At 41.9% G+C, this 17,080-nt stretch overlaps 1 protein-coding gene across 1 annotated transcript in view; it reads left to right on the top strand.

The window, feature by feature from the left end:
- The first annotated feature begins 1,190 nt into the window (after positions 1-1,190).
- BMX (BMX non-receptor tyrosine kinase) overlaps positions 1,191-17,080 on the top strand; it is a 35,468-nt gene continuing 19,578 nt past the window's right edge. Inside the window, exons 1-6 of the mRNA XM_069770335.1 lie at positions 1,191-1,295; positions 1,977-2,125; positions 3,134-3,238; positions 10,543-10,624; positions 12,292-12,411; positions 13,913-13,974. Of these exons, the coding sequence (XP_069626436.1) occupies positions 1,988-2,125; positions 3,134-3,238; positions 10,543-10,624; positions 12,292-12,411; positions 13,913-13,974 (507 nt within the window). The 5' untranslated portion in view covers positions 1,191-1,295; positions 1,977-1,987. The remainder of the gene's footprint in view (positions 1,296-1,976; positions 2,126-3,133; positions 3,239-10,542; positions 10,625-12,291; positions 12,412-13,912; positions 13,975-17,080) is intronic.

Genomic DNA, 17,080 nt, shown 5'->3' with positions numbered 1-17,080 from the left:
TGATATATTTAATATATAGTCCTGTATGTTTAAATACTGTTTATTAACAAATAGGTGTTGCAAGGTACAGTTTATAGAACATAAGGTTCTAATATTTAAATGAAATTACATATTGTGATAAATCCTTTGGTCTCTACTCAGTTCTTGGCGTGCACTCATGGCACAACTTTGTCAAACACAGAGGTTGTTTTGTTAATGTTTCTACCAGTAGTAATGGAAGTACTTGGTCTTTTTTCTAAGCCACACTAAGTGTAGACTGCAGTCACTCCGTGTGGCTTCAGCTGATATTCTCTGGGCTCACAGTGGTCAGTGCTAGAGCCTATGTGGATTAGAATCCTGGTCTCACATGAGCAATGTTATCAGTCCTGGCAGTTCAGGTAATTGCTCAGATTAATTCAAGCAGCAGTTAGTAAAGATCACGTAGTGACAATCCCAGAAAAATGACCTGCAAATAATGCTTTAAAATAGGGTAGCTGAAATTCCATCATCTCACCCATCCTTTTTTCTGACCTCCAGTATGCCTGTGAGCTCCATGAACTTCAGTGAGTTGGAGCTAAAGACTGGATGTTTCCCAGTATAAAGAAACGAAAGCACATGCTGTTACAAAAAGCAGGAGTTCTTACTGCTCTGCCGTGGGAATGACAAGTTTTTTACACTTTCTATCAAACCTAATATTTTAATTGCAAAGACAGCTTCCCTAAGCTGTGTTGAACTCACTCCTAATTTCATGCTAGTTACTCCTACAGTCAGTCAGGGCAAGTACCTACCCTGTAATGCCTGAAAAATTTCAGAAAGTGGGGTGGGTGGATACTCCTCCTTTCCCCCACATCAGAGCAGACATCGCAACAGGAAGATTTCAGACCCAGCTCTTCCTTTACCTACCCCAAGCTCCTATCTTCTTCAGATGTCACATGTCGTGGCAAGATTGCCTTTAAGCTGACTCAGCAGTGACACTAACATACACTGATCTCTCCAAAATGGAGTTGGTGGTAGGTGTAAGTAGGCACCCTGTCCACGGGGAGGGTAGCCAGCAGCCCGTGGTGGAGTAATGGCTAGTAAGGACCCCCCTTTCCTCTTCAGACTGTTCCTACTAGATATTTGTTATTTTCTGGGTTCGAGTAGGTTCCAGTGGTTTGATCAAGTGGGTGTGATAAGCGTCATGCAAATTTTCTCTTTCTGCTGGGTTCTCTGTAGTGAACAGGGACATAACGAAGTGGGTTGCTTAGCACAACACTTCCCTTTGGAGCTCCAGAACGTATAGGGCAAAGGATGTGACCTGCTTTCTTCACATTTGGGTAAGATAACCTGAAACACACAAAACTGTAGAAATATGATGGATCTCAGCCTTCTTGGCATTTTCTACTGTATGATTGTCCAGGCTAAGAAAAAATACATAGATATAAGTATATATGTATATATATGCGGTGCAAGAACAGTTTTACTTTTTGATCTTTTCTACATGTCACTGTACCATAAACATGTATTTGTTTCAGTTGAAAGAAAGAAATGGGAAATTTCCAGTTCAGGGAACACACTTGTCAGCACTAGGTATGTTTTTCTGGTCTGTAAATAGAAGTGTTTTCTTTTTGTTGTTGTTCTCTCTGCTGCTGTAATGACTTCCATGTTATGCTGCAGATGTAATACATCTGTGCATAAAGCAGCCTGTGCTCTTTGCCAGAAAGGGTGCATGGCTTTAAAAGGAGAGATCCTCAGACAATAAAGTAACAGAGACACCTTGTTTAGAACTACAGTATATCTGTAGCTTAATTTTTGTATACTATGATTGTTTTTATCGAGTGAATAAGCTTAACAACCTCATTTGTTTAAGCAGTATTAAACACATGCTTTGTAACCATATATTACTAGAAAATTTTATAAAGGACAATGACTCAGTGTATTTGTTATTACAGTTTCTATAGTTGGTGTTGTTATGTTTATTAATAGTAGTAATAAAAGTAACTATGATGTTCTTTTAGGGAAATATATAATGGAGAAGAAAACAATTCTAGAAGAACTTCTTTTAAAGAAGTCACAACAGAAGAAAAAAATATCACCAATTAACTACAAGAAAAGGTTGTTTGTTCTGACGAAAGCAAGCCTTTCTTATTATGAATATGACAAAGGGGTAAGACATAATGTTTTTTAAGTAAACTGTTCTAAGGTTTTCCAGTGTCACCTTATTCCTCTGGTTTTCTTCCGTGAAACTTGATTAGACGTTCTGTCTTAGAACAACAGGTGTACTTTGTTTTGAGTAGAATTATAGGGTATCAAATCCTAGTTTCAGTTCAGAAAAACACTTAGCTGCAGGCTTAAGAGTGTCTCTATTCAGAACAACTCTTACAGTTGTGCTTACCATTGAGCATCTGTTTGTGTCCTTCCAAAATGAACTTAAGCAAGTAGTTAACACTGGCATATATTTACACATTGCCTTGAATAGGGATGTTTTCCTTGCTCAGGTTTCCCTCTGAACTGATGTAAATAACTGGCTTCAGAAGTTACTTGTACGAGACATGGTTAGTTCAGAATCTCATCCCTCAGCTGCACAAAGCAGATGTTTAAACTATCCTTGTTTCCTAAGGAGTGACTGTATATCACAAAAGGGTGGCTTTTTACTGAGAAGATCTCCTGTCGGGAATGGAACTATATGTCTCAGGCAACTTATTTTAAAGTTTTTGCTCCTTTTCTTACATTTGCACTCCTCCTGTGAGTTACACCCCATTACAAAACTGCAGGGAAGCTCAGTGAGAATAAGCTCCATTACCTTAACAAAATTATGAAGGCCACAGCTAGGCTTCTGGTTTGCACTTAAGGTGTTTTTCTCTTAATTCCTCCTTCTTTTCCTGCCAGTCCCCCCTTCTGCCCTGTACTCCTTCAGTTGCAGCAGATGCTTTCTCAGATGTAGGGCTGTGTCCTGTAATTCTTGTAACTGACTTAAAATTGAATTTGATCAATATATTAGATGCAGGTAGGGCACCAAGGGTTTTTTTTTTTCCTACCTTTCTTTTAAAGTTTAACAAACCTGAAGCTATGGCTTATACAGCTTGAAACGCAAAATTGTACAAAATCGTCAAACTAGAATACTTTATATTGTGTTAACATTAGTTTACAGTCGGCTGTGTTTTTTCACTCTTAGAAAAAAGGAAGCAAAAGGGGATCAATTGAGATTGAGAAAATCCGATGTGTTGAGACAGTGAATCTTGAGGAATCAACACCTCCTGCAAGACAATATCCTTTTCAGGTTAGCCATGAAATCTGTTTCATTTGCATTTCATTAAATATGCCTGCCAGCCATCCTAAGGCTACACCTAGTGTTCCTATCTGAAGTGGTGATACCTGTTACTGCTGAGTGCTACTGATATTTATGGCAAATAGAAAATCAGTCCCTATTACTGAAATTGTGACTTTGCTAAAATACTTTGAATTGACTGTGATAGAATTTAGATCAAGTCTTGTTTCTTTTATGTTCAAAGGTCTATCAGATATTTGCTTTAATATTATCTGGAATATATAGATCACTACACTATGTGATTATCACTTATTTTAAGGCAGAATTGAGCACTTAAAAATTCTCATTTTAATTCTCACTGTCTCTTTCCACTTCTTTTTTTTGGCTTCAATACCAAGTGCAGGATTTGACCCCTGACTGCCTGATTGCGATTCAAATGTGCCACAGTCAGGAGATCCAAGGCTATGCCTTGTATCAGCAGATGCACCTGCACAAAGCACTACACGTGTTTAAGAACTAAATGTGATGAGAAAACCATAACTTCAGCTTTGCTGCCTTTCACCTGTTTCAGTTGCCCAGCTCAGGTTCCTCCTAGAGCCTCCATCAATCTCAATTCTGTGGGCAGTGGGACATGCAGATGTGAGAAGTGCCCACAGATCCCCTTTTGCAGTGCCACTGGCAGGCTGCTAGAGTGAATAACAGGGTTGCTGAATACTGTGTTAATTCATGACCCTGCAATAATTGCCATGCCCAAGGGCAACCTCATGACACATGCTTAATATTTCACTGCCTGGTTGATTCTAGGTGTCATTCCAGTCTTCCTTTCCCTTCTCCCTCCCCCAGATTTGTGGCACTGAATGACACATTTATGTTAAATGAGTGTATTTATGTCAGGAATGCATAATTCAGTTAAATGGGGAAAAGAGTGTATGCTAGTTGTAGGATGGGGGACGCTGTTCTGGGGAACAGTATCTCTAAAGAGGACTTTAGGGTCATGATAGCTGAACATAAATTCCCAGTGTGATGCTGTGGCCGAAGGAGCTAATGGCATCCTTGGACATGGAAGCAGGCACATATTGAGTGAAAGCACTCAATGTGATTTGACACTACTGTGATCACCAGGAGAATATTGTGTCTAGTTCTGGTGACTATAATTGAAGAAAGATGTTGTAAACTGAAGAGAGGTCAAAGGAAAGACTTGACAATGACTAATAGATTGGATGGATAACATGTTAAAGAGAAAGGCTCGCAGGGCTCCACCATTTAACTAAATAAGGAGACAGGAAGCAAATTGATCAGTCATGTTTACTTACCAGTGGGAGTATGCGTTTAATAACAAGAGCTCTTCAGTCTAACAAACAAAAGCAATAAAGTGGCATTTGAAATTCAGTGCAGATGACTGAAAAGCAATGTACACAAGGGAAATGAAACCCTGACCTAATGCAGGCACACACAGAGTCAGCCCAGTACTAAACATGATCCAAAAAGCAAAGCAGATGTTAGTAATTATTAGGTAGGCAATAAACAAAGCTAGAGGAAGGTAGGCTGAAAACAAGCTCTCCTGGTTTCAGCTGGGACAGAGTTAATTTTCTTTCTAGTAGCTGCTATAGTGTTATGTTTTGGATTTAATGTGAGAAGAATGTTGATAACACACTGATGTTTTCAGTTGTTGATAAGTCGTGTTTATACGAAGTCAAGGATTTTTCAGCTTCTCATGCCCAGCCAGCAAGAAGGCTGAAGGGGCACAAGAAGTTGGGAGGGGACACAGCCAGGGCAGCTGACCCAAACTGGCCAAAGGGGTATTCCATACCATGGGATGCCATGCCCAGTATACAAACTGGGGGGAGTTGGCTGGGGGGGTGCATATCGCTGCTCGGGAGCTAACTGGGCATCAGTCGGCGAGGGGTGAGCAATTGTATTGTGCATCACTTGTTTTGAATATTCTAATTCTTTTTATTATTGTCATTTTATTATTATTATCATCATTACTATTTTCTTCCTTTCTGACTGATTAAACTGTCTTTATTTCAACCCACAAGATTTACTTTTTTTCTATTCTCTCACCCCTCCCACTGGGTGGGGGGGAAGTAAGCGATCAACTGCGTCGTGCTTAGTTGCCCGCTGGGGTTAAACCACGACAGTCCTTTTTGGCGCCTAACGTGGGGCTTGACGGGTTGAGATAACAACAAATCTGACTGGAACACATTAGAACTAATTTGTTATAAGCATTCATTAAACTAGTTCAATAGTTGTGGGTCACAGTGTTGATTTATTCGCTTTCAAAGTTGGCATGCTTTTTCTTAAAGTTGTGTTTTGTAACCCCTTACTTGCAGTAAATGCTCCCTGTTGTGCTGTTTATCACCTGTGGGAACTGGGCTAAAGTTATCATGCTGTTGTACTTTGTAACACTGGCTTATGAGACGATGCAATTGCTGGTTATGAAACTAATCTGGTATTTGTATTCAGCAATGCCGTCATCTCCATACTTTGGGAGCCATCTTTCAGAAACTATTAATAATTACACCTTTTACCTTTTCTCATCGGAAATCCATGCGGAAGACACATTTCTTCACCTTCCCCTTCTCCTCGAGGAAAATTACAATAGCTCTTGAGAATTTTGAATATCCTTGGGATGTTCAAACCAGCATGTTCCTATTGCTATGTCTCCTGAATGTTTTCCAGGTTTTGTTTAAGGTTAAACAACTATTTAAGAATATCACATAGAGATCTGCCCCGAGGCTGGATAATCACAGATGGCATGGCATGTGGGAGAATATGGGCAGGTATCTCAAGAACTTCTCACCTCCAATGGTTTGGAACTTCACTCCTAAACAGCTACAGGACCCTGATAAAGTGATAGAATATTTGAAAGGAAAATGCTGTGGCTATTCCAAAGAGGCACAACTTACTGCACTGTGCTGTGCTCTGGCCAGTATCTACCAAACACTGCTGCATATTATGCAGCACCCTCAGGGGGAAGGGAGGGAAAAGAGACCAACAGACACTGTGGCAACTCCAACCCCTGCGACAGACGCTGCAGCTGAACCAGGGAACCAACCTGTGCCAGCATCAGTCGCCCCTGTACAGAAGAAGAAATATACAAAAAAATCAGTTCACTTAGTAAGGGATGAAGGTCAACCAGGCTCATCACGAGAACAGGAGGAGGAAGTGGCAGAACCAGAGGTAATCATCTGATCCCTATCCCTGAGTGAGCTGCAGGATATGTCAAGAGATTTCACCCGGTGTCCAGGTGAGCACATTATCACCTGGCTGCTCCGATGCTGGGACAATGGGGCTAGAAGCCTGGAATTAGAGGGTAGGGAAGCCAAGCAGCTGGGATCACTTTCTAGGGAAGGCGGCATTGACAAGGCAATTGGAAAAGGGACACAAGCCCTCAGCCTCTGGAGGCAACTCCTGTCAAGCATGAAGGAAAGGTACCCCTTCAGGGAAGATGTTATATGTCAACCAGGCAAGTGAACCACCATGGAGAGGTATCCAGTACCTGAGGGAATTAGTCATGCTAGAGTTGATTTATTAGGACCCAGACAACCCACAGTTACCCAGACATCCAGACGAAGTCCAATGCACAGAACCCATGTGGCAGAAGTTTGTACAGAGTGTGCCATCATCGGCTGCCAACCCATTGGCAGTATTGACCTGGAAAGACTAAGAGGCACTGATAGTGGATGAAATGGCTTACCAGCTCCAGCAATACGAAGAAAATCTCTCTTTGTCCTTACAAGCCTGTGGAAAAACTGTCCGAAAAGTCTGAAAAATTTATCAAACTGATTCAAAAGTCATATTGCCCACCTGTATGACCAGTATCTGAGCTATTAGGAGTGATGGTTCCTCTGCTCAAGAGAGAGAATATAGACCATGGGGTGCCAGGCATGTGGTTTTACCTGCATAACCATGGAGAGGACATGAGGAAGTGGGATGGAAAACCTACCTTGACCCTAGATGCATGGGTCCAAGTTGCAAGGAAAAGCAACCACAAAAGGGGATTCTTCCAGGAAAAAAGCCACTCCAGTTTCCAGACAGAGTATAAGGGCTGATCTTACTTCTGATCCTCTTGAAGGGACTTCTAAGTCATTTTTACAAGAAGTGAGTAATGAATACTCTGACCAAGATTAGAGGGGTCCTGCCTCCAGCCAGGTGGAGGAAAGGGACAACCAGGTTTATCGGACTGTGTGGATTCGAGGGCCTGGCACGTCAGACGCACAGGAGTATAAGGCTCTAGTAGACACTGGTGCACAGTGCACTCTAATGCCATCAAGTTATAAAGGGGCAGAACCCATCTGTATTTCTGGTGTGATGGGGGATCCCATCAGCTAACTGTATTGGAGGCTGAAGTAAGCCTAACTGGGAATGAGCGGCAGAAACACCCCATTGTGACTGGTCCAGAGGCTCCGTGTATCCTTGGTCTAGACTATCTCAGGAGAGGGTATTTTAAGGACCAAAGGGGTATTGGTGGGCTTTTGGTATAGCTGCCTTGGAAACGGAGGAAGTTGAACAGCTGTCCACCTTGCCTGGTCTCTTGGAGGACCCTTTGGTTGTGGGGTTGCTGAGGGTCAAAGAACAACAAAAGCCAATTGCTACCACACCAGTGCACCGGTGCCAATATCGCACCCAGTGAGACTCACTGATTCCCATGATAACCCGATTCGCCAACTGGAGAGCCAAGGAGTGATCAGCAAAACTCGTTCGCCCTTTAACAGCCCCACATGGCCAGCGTGAAAGTCTAGTGGAGAATGGAGACTAACAGTAGACTACCGTGACCTGAATGAAGTCAGGCCGCCGCTGAGTGCTGCTGTGCCGGACATACTAGAACTTCAATACAAACTGGAGTCAAAGGCAGCCAAGTGGTACGCCACAATTGACATTGCTAATGCATTTTTCTCAATCCCTCTGACAGCAGAGTGCCAGCCACAGTTTGCTTTTACTTGGAAGGGCACCCAGCACATCTGGCATCAGCTGCCCCAGGGGTGGAAACACAGCCCCACCATTTGCCACGGACTAATCCAGACTGCGCTGGAGAAGGGTGAAGCTCTGGAACACCTGCAATACATTGATGACATCATCATATGAGGCAACACAGCAGAAGAAGTTTTGAGAGAGGGAAGAAAATAATTCAAATCCTTCTGAAAGCTGGTTTTGCCATAAAAGAAAGTAAGGTCAAGGGACCTGCACAGGAGCTCCAGTTTTTAGGAATAAAATGGCAAGGTGGACTTCATCAGATCCCAATGGATGTGATCAACAAAATAGCAGCTATGTCTTCACTGACTAATAAAAAGGAAACACAGGCTTTCTTAGGTGTTGTGGGTTTTTGGAGAATGCATATTCCAAATTACAGTCTGATTGTAAGCCCTCTCTATCAAGTGACCCAGAAGAAGAATGATTTTAAATGGGGCCCTGAGCAACAACAAGCCTTTGAACAAATTAAAGGGGAGATTGTTCATGCAGTAGCCCTTGGACCAGTCTGGGCAGGACAAGATTTTAAAATTGTGCCCTACACCACAGCGGGGGTGAATGGCCCTACCTGGAGTGTCTGGCAGAAAGCACCGGGGGAGACCTGAGACCGACCCCTGGGGTTTTGGAGTCGAGGATATCGAGGATCCGAGGCTCGCTATACTCCAACTGAAAAAGAGATATTGGCAGCGTATGAAGGAGTTTGAGCTGCCTCAGAAGTGGTTGGTACTGAGACACAGCTCCTCTTAGCACCCCGACTGCCAGTGCTGGGCTGGATGTTCAAAGGGAGGGTCTCCTCTACACATCACGCGACTGACGCCACGTGGAGTAAGTGGATCGCACTGATCACACAACGGGCTCGCATAGGAAACCCCAGTCGCCCAGGAATTTTAGAAGTGATCACGGACTGGCCAGAAGGCAAAGATTTTGAAATGTCACCAGAGGAGGAGGTAACACGTGCTGAAGAGGCCCCACTGTATAATAAACTGCCAGAAAATGAGAGGCAATATGCCCTGTTCACTGATGGATCTTGTCGCATTGTAGGAAAACATTGGAGATGGAAGGCTGCTGTGTGGAGTCCTACATGACAAGTCGCAGAAACTGCTGAAGGAGAAGGTGAATCGGGTCAGTTTGCAGAGGTGAAAGCCATCCAGCTAGCATTAGATATTGCTGAAAGAGAGAAGTGGCCAGTGCTCTATCTCTATACTGACTCATGGATGGTGGCAAAAGCCCTGTGGGGGTGGTTACAGCAATGGAAGCAGAGCAACTGGCAATGCAGAAGCAAACCCATCTGGGCTGCTGCATTGTGGCAAGATATTGCATCCTGGCTAGAGAATCTGGTTGTAAGAGTATGTCACTTAGATGCTCACGTACCCGAGTTGGGCCACTGAAGAACATCGAAACAACCAACAGGTGGATCAGGCTGCCAAGATTGAAGTGGCTCAGGTGGACCTGGACTGGCAACATAAGGGTGAGCTATTTATGGCTCGGTGGGCCCATGACACCTCAGGCCATCAGGGAAGAGATGCAACATATAGATGGGCTCGTGATCGAGGGGTGGACCTGACTGTTGGTGCCATTGCACAGGTTATCCATGAATGTGAAACATGTGCTGCAATTAAGCAAGCCAAGTGGTTAAAGCCCCTGTGGTATGGAGGGCGATGGCTGAAATATCAATATGGGGAGCCCCGGCAGATGGACTATATCACACTCCCACAAACCAGCCAAGGCAAGCGCCATGTGCTTACAGTGGTGGAAGCAACCACTGGATGTCTGGGAATGTGTCCTGTGCCCCATGCCACTGCCCGGAACACTATCCTGGGCCTTGAGAAGCAAGTTTTATGGTGACATGGTACCCCAGAAAGAATTGAGTCAGACAACGGGACTCATTTCCGAAACAACCTCATAGACACCTGGGCCAAAGAGCATGGCATTGAGTGGGTGTATCACATCCCCTATCATACACCAGCTTCTGGGAAAATTGAATGATACAATGGACTACATTGAAAGCAATGGGGGGGTGGAATCTTCAAACATTGGTACACATGTTTAGCAAAGGCCACCTGGTTACTCAACACCAGAGGATTTGCCAATCAGGGTGGCCCTGCCTGATCAGAATTTTTATGTACCACAGAAGGGGATAAAGTCCCTGTAGTGCACATAAAAAAAATACATTAAATACATTATATACACGACCTCTGAGAAACATTAGTGAGTTGTGGGAGTCTGATGTGGGTCCACAAAGCCTATTTTTTTGGTTCCCATGCCCTGCTCTTTTCCCCTCCTGCATAGCAACATGCTTTCAGGCAGTAGACTCTCACCATGCTGTCTTTTCCAACCTTTTCCAGATTGTGTACAAGGGTGGACTTCTTTATGTCTATGCCACTAATGAAGAGAGCCGGGAGCGGTGGCTTGCAGCTTTGCATAAAGGTAACACTATTCCTTTGTGTACAAAAATATTCAAATAACATGAGGCGAGATAGGAAAATGCTCCTGCCTCATCATTTTGTGCCATTCTTTGTCACTTGTTTTTAGTGTCTTTCTTACTTCAGCACTGGCTGGTTGAAATGCATGGTATTTTCAAGAATGGGTTAGAAATTTTAAAGGCTGAAGGCTTCAGTGAGAAATAAGCCAAAATAAAGTTTTTGGGTTTTATTTTTCATGAGCATTTTTTAACCTTCGTCATATGTTCAGCCTTTACTGATGCAGATTAATAGAGCACAACCATTCTTGATGTGGCTAGTATAGCTCTTACCTGCATGAATGCCATTTTGATAACCAATACTGCTAGTGCTTTTTCCTTTGTATTTTCCTCTTTTTTTTTTTAAGGAAATTTCTATTGTTTTCAATGAAGCAGAATCACAGTCATGCAAAGTGTAAGTTATAAGCAGAAAACTACGTCCCTGTGTAACCCCAGTGAAGGCAAAACCCTCACATTGAATAGGGCAACCCTCATACATGCTGGCCATTGTAGGAACAAAACCAGGCAATCTATAATGGGCTGTGAACAACTACCCTGCCCAGTTTTACTTGTAAGCCTGTGTATGAGCTACCTCTCTGGTTGTGACTCCCTTTGCATACACAGAAATAAGGGTATGTCGATTAATTTAGCAAAGTTATGAAGAATGTGGACCAGAAGCATTAGGCAAACTACACTGACCCTTCTAGAAACCAAGATTTTTGGTAAGACTTTTTAAAATAAAATTTGTGAAGAGTAAGCTTGCATAAAGTGATATATTTTGTGATGGTCATGAGACAAACAATAGCACCAATATTCAACTGCCTACAAGCCTTTTAAAAAGTTTATAAAAAGCACTTGTCACGAAGGGGTGTCCTGATCCTTCCGCAGCGCTGTCACACATTCAGCAATCTTGGGTTTACACTAGCTTACCGCAGCACAACTGAAAACCTGTCCTGACACAACCACTTTTTAAAGTCTGGCTCTACGCCTTCTACATTTCTTCTAGATACCTTTTGAAACCAAACTACTATTACAGCTTACAGAACTAATGTATCACTAGCACAGGGATACTACTGGTGCTATTTTTCTAGAGTAAAGCAGTGCTTCAGATATAAAATAAATATTTCTGTGATGGTGTTCCCTTTTGATGTGCTTAAATAAGAACTGTATTTTAACAGATAAATGTTAGTTTAGATTTGCCATATGGTGTATTGAGTATCAGTGAATATGATTTTCTTACAGTAGATAGATCTAGGAAAATACTCAGCATATTTTGATATATGAAAATGTTTAATTAGTTTTATTATTGACAATGAAATCTTTGTAAGATGCATGGGTTTGAATCATAGCTATTGGGCCCTGTTTTGGCTTCAGGTGTTTCATTGGATTGTACTGTATCTCCTTGACACTCAGGTTTCTTTCTCAAAGAAATAGGGGGGGTATGGATTTCAGATTTGATTTTGCATAGAGGAATATGGTATAGAGATAAAAAATGTGACCAGGATATGTGTCTAGAGCTAGAAGTCGGTAAGCACTCTGGGGTCCCATGGTTTGGTGCAGCAGACTCTATTGATCATAAGGAACGTTCCCATTGTGCAGCCTGTCATGTTCTCTTTGGTTTCTTTGTGCTTTCCAGAAATTAAAGACAATTCTGATTTACTAAACAAGTACCATAAAGGATTCTTCATCAACGGGAAGTTTCTCTGTTGCAACCAGACCTGTAAAGCAGCCCCTGGATGTACAATTTGGGAGAAATGTAATGTGTTTTTTTATTTGTTTGATTAGTCTCATTGATGTTTTTCATAATATTGCCAAATGACGTGGACATTTAAGGCAGTGCAATCAATATATACTTACACCTTTTCATGTATGTACTAAGCTCCTTTTAACTTCATAGCTGCTACACATTGTAGCTTATAGTATAACTGGGGGAAATAATACACTAAATTATATCTGCTGTGTTTGATCAAAAAGTTAGCGACATTTTTGCCTACAAAATAAACCAGATATAGATAGAATTATTTTTGTCCTTGTTCTTAAGATCTCCAGCTAAATTGTGGTATTATGGTATAAGACCCTTCTAGCGATGAGGTCCGGTAAGCTGGATGGGTAGGAACAATAGAAGTTCAGCACAAGAGTCTGTATGGATGAGTGTAAAACAATACAGTTTCATAACTAAATAGAAGTAAAACTCTTGTATTAATATATAATTATATTTATATGATTTTTTTTCTAAACAGTGTGATTTACTTTGCAGCATTTTTTTAATTTTAACATTCTTTTCTAAAGTATTTTTTGTAGAACTTAGTTTCAATTACTTAGGGGTTTTACTTTTTATCTGTAAAGACTGAGAGAGGAGACTTTGTAAAGCGGTACCCTCCTAGGTGTTACATTTTCAGAAGGGAATTCCCTCATGTCTGTGTACATGCTTAACAGTGAAAGGCCATGTTTGGGAGAGGGAGTAGCAGTTAATGTGTATTTAGGTTTCAACCTTTTAAAGCTTGAGTATTTGGAATTGTAGAGCACTCATAGATCCACTGATTTCAATCATGATTGAACCTTTGTCTTAAGCATTTACAGTCAAAATCAAAAAAGTATTAATCCAAAATTAAAAGTTAAATCCAAAAATGTAGGTGTGAGCAGTTAGGAACCTGATTTAGATCTGTAAGTCTGCTTGTAACAGGCATTTGCTTTTGAAAATTGAAATTAATGATGTAGGCTTATCTACTATTACTACAGGTTTCATCATTATGGAACAGTAAATAATGTAAAGATTGGAACAGGCTGCCCAGGGAAGTGGTTGAGTCACCATCCCTGGAGGTATTTAAAAGACATGTAGATGTGGTGCTTAGGGACATGGTTTAGTGGTGGACGTGGCGGTGTTAGGTTAATGGTTGGACTCAATGATCTTAAAGGGCTTTTCCAACCTAAACGATTCTATGATTCTATTATTCTAAATAAGGTAACAGAACTGGGCGAACCACAGAGCAAAATACAACTGCAAATTTCCCTAAATTTGTTTTTTGGCATAGATGAAAACAATGGTTGATGGGGTTTTTAAAGATATTGAGACGGTGCTTGTATTAAGAGAAGGTTGGAAAATACAGAGCTAAAGCATGTCGATACTTCAGAGAGATGAAAAGTCAGCTGTCATGATGCTGTTTCTGCCACCATATAGATCCACAAGTGAGAAAGCCTCAAGAGATAAAGCCTTACTTAAATTCATGTTTTTTTCTTTAATTCTCCCTCTCTTCTAGTTGTGACTCTGTGTTGTACAACTGAGTCTGTGAAACCACTGCCTCCATTCCCTCAAACACTGGTAGGTGAAAACGTTTGAGTACCTGGCTACAGGGAAAAAATCTGGCATCCAGGTGGTAGGGAAAGCTGTGGGATGGGATGGAGAATTGTAAACAGCCACTCACTGGAAGCTGGCGTAGACCTCTAATCTGCAGTGCAGCTTCAGCACCCTTGTGTCCACCAGCATGTCAGAGGGAAGGACTCATCTCCCTCCTCGACGTGGCAAACTGGGAAAGTCTCAGCCACATTCAGTTCACTTTAACATGCTGGTGGCAGTACTGGCTACAGCCCTTGTAGGTATGTCTTTTACTTTATACACTTATTTCCAGTTGGATCAGGGAATGCCATCAAAATTAGCTCTCTAGTGTGGGGGAGGTCCCCATTCCTAGGGATGCCAAAAACTCCCCTCCACCACCCTCCCCAGTGAAAATGGCACTCACAGTACTTGGAGAAAACTTTGTAACTGAAGATATGAACAAATATACCTAATTTGCCTGAGTGAGAAATGGTGGATGAACTTCATTTATCTCTGGCAAGTCCCAAGTTGTGATCCTCTGGGGTTGGGTCAGGAGTACAGATGCCTGTTTAGGAACGTCTGTTTAGCCCAACTTTATAGAGGCAGCCTCTGAGTTAATGAATTGGGAAGTGCATCTGAGCTCTTCATGTGCTCTTGCCTATATCTTGACTTTATGTCAGACAGAAACCCAAGAGCATGGTGTCTCACCAGCGCTGACTGGCCTTACTCTCCATCTGAGAAAGGCAGGCTTTCACAGACCCAGGGAGATAAACAGGACACCAGGATGCCAAAAAGTACTACCCATGCTTGATTCAGCCTGAGTCCTCTAGCACAGCAGTTGCTTGATGAAGATCAACAGCTGGCAGGGTTAAGAATAAAAGTAAACTGGAAGATCTGCTTCTATGCTTATTTCCTCAGTCTCCTCCTGTACAAATACAAGGGCAATAGTGGTATCTTTGACCTTAGTTTTACTGCCCAGCTTAATTATTGAGGTTTGTAGGCGGGAAGGAGGTAACAATGACAGGAGAATAAAAGAGGCTTAAGTTATGATGGTTTTATCTCTTAAAAAAAGGACTTACAGTATGGTCTGATGGTGTCTTCACACATCATTACACAGCCTCCTCCAAATTAAACCAGATTGGGTTTCAAATCATGGGATTTTTAAATCTGTATTTTCTGCTTTATTTTAATTTGTCTTCTGTTCTGTCTCTTTAGAATACAGTCTGGGTCTATTTCCTAGCTTCTCTCTGTTGATCAGAAAGTAACTTTAGAAAGAAAAAAGCTGGAATTTTTGTGTATACAGTTGACATGAACAGCAAGAGCTTTCAGAAACACATAGATTATCAAGAGACAGAAGGTAAAATCACAAAAGCCGTAAAATGGAGCTTTAAGAAAAATAATAATAAAGCCTTGGAAAGAAGCTATGAACAAAGAAGCTTTTGACATTTTTTCTGATAATGAGATTTGAAAGTAACAGCATTGTGAACACACAGCAGCGTAATTAGTTTTGAATACTGTGGTCTGTTTTGCCTGGCTTCCATCAGGAGATGCTTTGTCTATCTGGAGAGATCATCAGTCATGCAAATCTGCTGCTGAACATACTGGCTTCTGCTAGGCCTTTATGATTTATTTTTATTATCTGCTTTAGTTCAGAGAAGGTATTTTGAAAAGGAAATTTAAAAAGCAAGGACACGACAGTATTCAGATGGGTACTTCTAAACCAGGTTCATTAAATGAAGATATGATGACTAACACATCTGGTTAGAACAACTTGACTTAATTTTCCCAAGCCATATGATATAATTAGGTTAAGAAGGCTAATACTGACTTCCCATGGTGAGGAACAGTCTAAATTTAGTCACAGAGCTATTTCTATAAGCTCTCCGCACATTTTTACTTTGCCCTTTCATCTACTCAGTTTGATCATCACGTACCCCCAAGCCTTCCTTCTGCCTACCTCTCAGTTCACGTCCCTCGCCTCTCCAGCCTCTGCAAGTCTTCCTCCCTTGCTTTCTTCCCAGCTGACCAGGGGCATTACTTTTGCATATAGGCAAAACTGACCAGAGGCGTGACTTTTGCATGCTTACATCCTGCACCTCTGGTGCCTCTGTCCCTTGCATCAGTTCAGTATTGTACCTCTAGTCCCCCACAGGGACCCGATTCCTAAAGAGCGATGCCATTACAAAGAATAGCGGGCGCGAAGGTCCCTTCATGGGAACCAGCGGGCAGTTCCCCTGTGCTTTGATAACAGCAGGAAGCAGGAGTTTCCTTCCTGAGAAACATTTTCCCCTCTGCTGGTGCCTGGCATCCACTGTCTTTGCAGTGGAAAATGGTTCATGTAGGTGAGACCAATACTGCAGTAGATCAGAGAGAACTCCACTGAGTGCACACTCATATCTTCTCATGATTATGTGTTGGCCAAGTTTTATGGAAGCTGAAGTGATCCAGCACATGCTTCCAGCAGTGCGGTAGGGGTGCAGTTCTGCAGATAGTAACTGTTCCCCATATACACATTGCAGCTGAATCTCAGATTGCCACCTACGTCTCTCTCTAGATGACAGTGGCACAGTCATCAGTATGAAAACCACAGTAATATCACTGCCAGCATAAAGGAAATAATGAGACCTACTCAGTTACTATTAGGAAATGCTCTGGGGCTTTCAGCCAGTGCTGGAAATGGAAAGCTGTATATATGGACACAAATCAGAACATTAATCTGTACCGGGTTACAGATGAAGTCCATCCAGAATATTGCAACAGACAAATACACATCCAGCAGTGAAACCCAAAGGGATACAAATCTGATGTGCTCATCTTTGGCTAGTTCTTTTCCCTGGCAGGTTGGAAGAAGCAAAAGTCATTTCTATAATAATTCTTTGTACCATTTACTTTGGCCAATGCTTTGCAATTTCTTCTGTTCACACAAAAAGATGAAAGCTCCATCAGAGGATGACACTCGGATCATTCCACAAGCAAAACACAGGAAATTAAGAAAGAACAATGTAATCTCCAAAAATTACCAAGTCCAAATGTTAGAGGTGGACATCAGCTCATAAATACATTTACTGAATATCAGCTTGCTCTAACATCATTAGATGTTTTAAAGACAAAA

This window comes from Haliaeetus albicilla, chromosome 25 (assembly GCF_947461875.1).
Source record: "Haliaeetus albicilla chromosome 25, bHalAlb1.1, whole genome shotgun sequence".
Classification (NCBI taxonomy): domain Eukaryota; kingdom Metazoa; phylum Chordata; class Aves; order Accipitriformes; family Accipitridae; genus Haliaeetus; species Haliaeetus albicilla.
This window is presented reverse-complemented; position numbering and strand designations above follow the sequence as displayed.